Consider the following 5,119-nt stretch of genomic DNA (forward strand, 5'->3'; position numbering starts at 1 on the left):
TTTATGTAAAAATCGCAGAGGAATAAAGTTAAGGTTGGAACTACAATTTTGTATTAAGGTCCCCGCTGACAGAGAGAGAGAAATAAAGGGAGTGGGAAGGAGGGAGGGAGAGAAATAGAGGGAGTGGGAAGGAGGGAGGGAGAGAAATAGAGGGAGTGGGAAGGAGGGAGGGAGGGGGAGAGAGAGAGAGAGAGAGAGAGAGAGAGAGAGAGAGAGAGAGAGAGAGAGAGAGAGAGAGAGAGAGAGAGAGAGAGAGAGAGAGAAGAGGAGGAAGGGAGGGAGAGAGAGAGAGAAATAAAGGGAGTGGGAAGGAGGTAGGGAGAGAAATAGAGGGAGTGGGAAGGAGGGAGGGAGGGAGAGAAATAGAGGGAGTGGGAAGGAGGGAGGGAGGGAGGGAGAGAGAGAGAGAGAGAGAGAAATAGGAAGGAAAGGAGGAAGGGAGGGAAATAGAGGGAGAGGGAAGGAGGGAGGGAGGGAAATAGAGGGAGAGGGAAGGAGGGAGGGAGAGAAATGGTAGGAGTGGGATGAAGGGAGAGAGGGAGGGAGGGAGAGAAAGAGAGAAATAGAGGAAGGGAGAGAGTGAGAAATAGAAGGAGGAGGGAGGGAGGGAGGGAGGAAGAGAAATAGAGGGAAAGAGAAAGATAGAGGGAGAGGGAAGGAAGGAGGGAAGGGGGGAGGAAGAGAGAGAAAGAAGAGGAAAGGGAAGAAGAGAAGGGAGAGAGAAATGAAAGAGCGGGAAAGGAGAGATAGATTCAACGGACGACAACGAGGGAAAGAGATGAAAGAGAGAGACAGAAAATCGAGAAGAGAGGAAGAAAATAAAATAAGAGATAGGGACGAGAAATCAATCAAGATGTCAAGCAAAGACAATTCTCTCTCTCTCCCTCTCCCTCTCATACCTCCTACACCATTTTTACCTCACCTCTCTCTCTCTCTCTCTCTCTCTCTCTCTCTCTCTCTCTCTCTCTCTCTCTCTCTCTCTCTCTCTCTTTATCTCTCTCTCCCTCTCTCTCTTTCCTCCTCTTCCTCCTCCTCCTCTCTTTCTCCTCCTCTCCTCCTCCTCCTCCTCCTCCTCCTCCTCCTCCTCCTCCTCCTCCTCCTCCTCCTCTCTCTCTCTCTCTCTCTCTCTCTCTCTCTCTCTCTTTCTCTCTCTCTCCTCCTTCCTCCTCCACTTCCCTCCTTTCTTAATAACCATAAGAATCACAGCAGTTTCTCTCCTTGGATTTGTACCCTGAGAAACGCGCACAGAAGGACAACTTTAGAATGAATTTTCTATTTTATGACAGGAACTCCAAAGCCCGTTTCATAATGCCAGGAGAATATTTTGCCAAGAAATTGTACTCAAGATTGGTTGTTATTGTGGTTGTGGTGTTAATGTTTTTGGGTTGTTGTTATTAATGTGGTTGTCATTGTCGTTTCTAGTGGTATTGTTAGTTATTGTTAATGTTATCATTGTTATTATTGTTGCTATTTCGTGTTTTTTTTCAATTCTCGTTTTTATTGTTATCTTTTTTTATCATCATTGTCATTATTGTATTTTTTTATTATTATTGTTATTATTATTTCTACTATAATTTTTATTTTTACTATCATTATCACCATTATTTTTATCATTATTATTGTTACTATCATTTTTATTATTATTGCTATTATTATTATTATTGTTATTATTATTATTGTTATTATTATTATTACAATTATCATTATCATCATTATTTGTATCATCACTACTACTAGTACTGCTATCGCCATTATCATTACTTTTACCATTAGTATTGTCATCATTACCATCATTATCATCGTCACTGTTATAGTATCAATTATCATTATCATCGTTGTCGTTGTTATTATTGTCGTTATCATTTTCAGCAGCAGTTGTAGGGTTGTAGAGGGTAATAGCTGTTTTTTTTTTCTTATTCTTCTCCTTCTTCTTCTTCTTCCCCTTCTCCATCTCCTTCTCTTTCTCTTTCTCTTTCTCTTTCTCTTTCTCTTTCTCTTTCTCTTTCTCTTTCTCTTTCTCTTTCTCTTTCAATTTCTCTCTCCTTTTCTTTCTCTTTCTCCTTCTCCTTCTCCTTCTCCTTCTCCTTCTCCTTCTCCTTCTCTTTCTCCTTCTCCTTCTCCTTCTCCTTCTCCTTCTCCTTCTCCTTCTCCTTCTCCTTCTCCTTCTCCTTCTCTCTTTCCTTCTCTATCTCCTTCTTCTTCTTTTCTTTTCTTTTTTTAAGATAATGGAAAAATAAATAAATCGGTTAATTTCCATTCCGTAAAACGAAATAGAGAGAAGTTGATATGAAGAAAGAATTACATCTTTACATTCCTTCATTCTTAATATTTACATCCACAAATTATAGTAAGAATGATAATGATAGCAATGATAAATAATATTGAAATGATATGCTGTTGATAATGATGATAACAGTAATAATGATAATAATAATAATAATAATAATAATAATAATAATAATAATAATAATAATAATAATAATAATAATAATAATAATAATAACAATAATGATTACAATATAATAATAGATAATAATAATGATAATAACAATAATGATTACAATATAATAATAGATAATAATAATGATAACAACAATGATACTGATAATAACAATAATGATAATAATATAATACCAGATAATAATAATGATAATAAAAATAATTAATAGGTAATAATAATAATAGTGATATTAATAATAGTGATGATAATAATAATAAAACAACAGTAATATTAATAACAACAACAATAATAATGAAACACAGCTTATTCAATAATCTTTATTCTCTTTACCAATACAAACCACATCATAACAAACTGCTTGCTTGTTCTCACCTGCTGGACCTCACCACACAAACGGCCGCTTGTGGAGTGAGTTGTGGTTAAACTCATCTTGCTGGTGCCACATCTGAACGAATTATTATTAGTAATTATCATTTTTAGCTTGTTTATTTCTCGTATTCAAAGGCTTGGTTAAAAATTGAGGTGATTTGGTATAATCCTTTTGAGATCGAATTTAGTGTCTGATTCGAAACCTTGGATAAATTTTAGATGATTTCTTGTAAGGTTGTTAAGTACAAGAGGTATGAGTGAGAATGGATATCTTCACAATACAAGAGATGTATTTTACCGGTTTCGATTCTATACATGTGTATTTCTGGCGGAGATGGAATCGAAACCGGTCAAATACATCTCTTGTATTGTGAAGATATCCAGTCTCATTCATACCTTTTTCTACATTTGTCAGCATGGATACGGTTCAAGGTTGTTAAGTTTTGGTATAATTGGAACAAGGTCGTGATGTTGTGTTGTATTATTAGCATTGAAGTTTTAGGATAAAATACAGGAATGGCATATTGTATGCTAGATACTACATATTTATACCACATGTTGTACGGCTATAATCTATATACATGCTATAGTGATGTAAGTTATAAGCTTTTTATATTATAGAGATAGCCCCTTCATAAAAGTTAAACTAATCAGGTTTGATCTTATAGATACATAGTTAATCCATAAAACGTAACCTAACCTAGCTTTTAATCTATAAAGATATATTCACTTCATAAAACAACCAAATCTAGCCTTTATATATATATATATATATATATATATATATATATATATATATATATATATATATATATATATATATATGTATGTATATATATATATATATATATATATATATATATATATATATATATATATATATATATATATATATATATATATATATATATATATATATATATATTACCTCTCAGGTTATAGAGATATACCGTCACATCATAAAATTCATCCAAACTTAAACCCCTTTATTCACCACCCATGAATAAGGAAATCATACATATATATATATATATATATATATATATATATATATATATATATATATATATATATATATATATATATATACATATGTACGAAAAAAAACTAGTTAAATACCTCCTCATAGTCTCCAAAACGAGGTCCATGAAACCCGAACACAGCAGGAGGTTGAAGATCATACACAAATTGCAGCAGAGGATTGCGTGGAGGAACTGTAGTTGGCGGACCGGAGAAGAACCTGATTTGTGAATGAATGAATGAGTTGGTGAAACAGACTCTATTGCTGAATAAAATGAATGAATGAGTTGGTGAAATAGACTTTACCGCTGAATAAGATGAATTAATGAGTTGGTGAAATAGACTCGAATGAATGAGTTGGTGAAAATAGACTATACTGTTGAAGAGGATGAATGAATGAGTTGGTTAAATAGACTCTATTGCTTGAAAAGGATGAATGAATGAGTTGGTGAAAATAGACTCTATTGCTTGAAAAGGATGAATGAATGAGTTGGTTAAAGAGACTCTATTGTTTGAATAGGATGAATGAATGAGTGAAATAGAATATGCTGCAGAATAGAACCGTTTATTTTTTATTGGAATAGGATGAATTGTGAATAGGATGATTTGTGAATGAATGAATGAGTTGGTGAAATAGACTGTATTGCTTGAAAAGGATGAATGAATGAGTTGGTAAAATAGACTATACTGTTGAAGAGGATGAATGAATGAGTGAAATAGTATCTGCTGCAGAATAGAACCTTTTTTTTTTTTTGGAATAGGATGAAACGGTTAGTAAAATAGACTATATTGTTGAATTAGATGAGTGAATGAATGAATTAGCTGGTGAAATAGACTCTAAGGCTCGTTGAACAGGACCGGATTTTTGGAAAAGGTTGAATGAGTTAATAAAATAGACTCTATGGCTGAATAGGATGAATTAATGAATTGGTGAAATAGACTCTACTGCTGAATAGGATGAATGAATGAGTAAAATAGATTCTACCTCTGAATAGGACGTGTGTTTTGGACTAGGATGAATGAATGGGTTATTAAAATAGACTCTATCGTTGAATAGGATGAATGAACAAGTAAAATAGACTCAACCTTTGAATAAGACATGAGTTTTGTAAAAGGATGAATGAATGAGTTAGTAAACTAGAATCTACTGCTGAATAAGATGAGTGAATATGTAAAATAGTCTGCAGAATAGAACCGTTTTTTTTTTATATAGGATGACTGGGTTAGTAGAATAGACTAATGCTGAATAGGTTGAGTAAATGAATGAGC

General features: G+C 33.7%; 1 protein-coding gene across 3 annotated transcripts in view; it reads right to left on the reverse strand.

Annotated features, from left to right (window-relative positions):
• Positions 1-2,764: 2,764 nt before the first annotated feature.
• Positions 2,765-5,119, reverse strand: part of LOC113828453 (uncharacterized) — a 6,459-nt gene continuing 4,104 nt past the window's right edge. For all 3 annotated transcript variants that reach the window (XM_070121247.1, XM_070121248.1, XM_070121246.1), the window contains 2 exons: positions 3,950-4,070; positions 2,765-2,906 (listed from right to left, as the gene is read on the reverse strand). In XM_070121247.1, the coding sequence (XP_069977348.1) occupies positions 2,844-2,906; positions 3,950-4,070 (184 nt within the window). In that variant the 3' untranslated portion in view covers positions 2,765-2,843. The remainder of the gene's footprint in view (positions 2,907-3,949; positions 4,071-5,119) is intronic.

Source organism: Penaeus vannamei, chromosome 4, assembly GCF_042767895.1.
Source record: "Penaeus vannamei isolate JL-2024 chromosome 4, ASM4276789v1, whole genome shotgun sequence".
In the NCBI taxonomy this organism is placed as follows: Eukaryota; Metazoa; Arthropoda; class Malacostraca; order Decapoda; family Penaeidae; genus Penaeus; species Penaeus vannamei.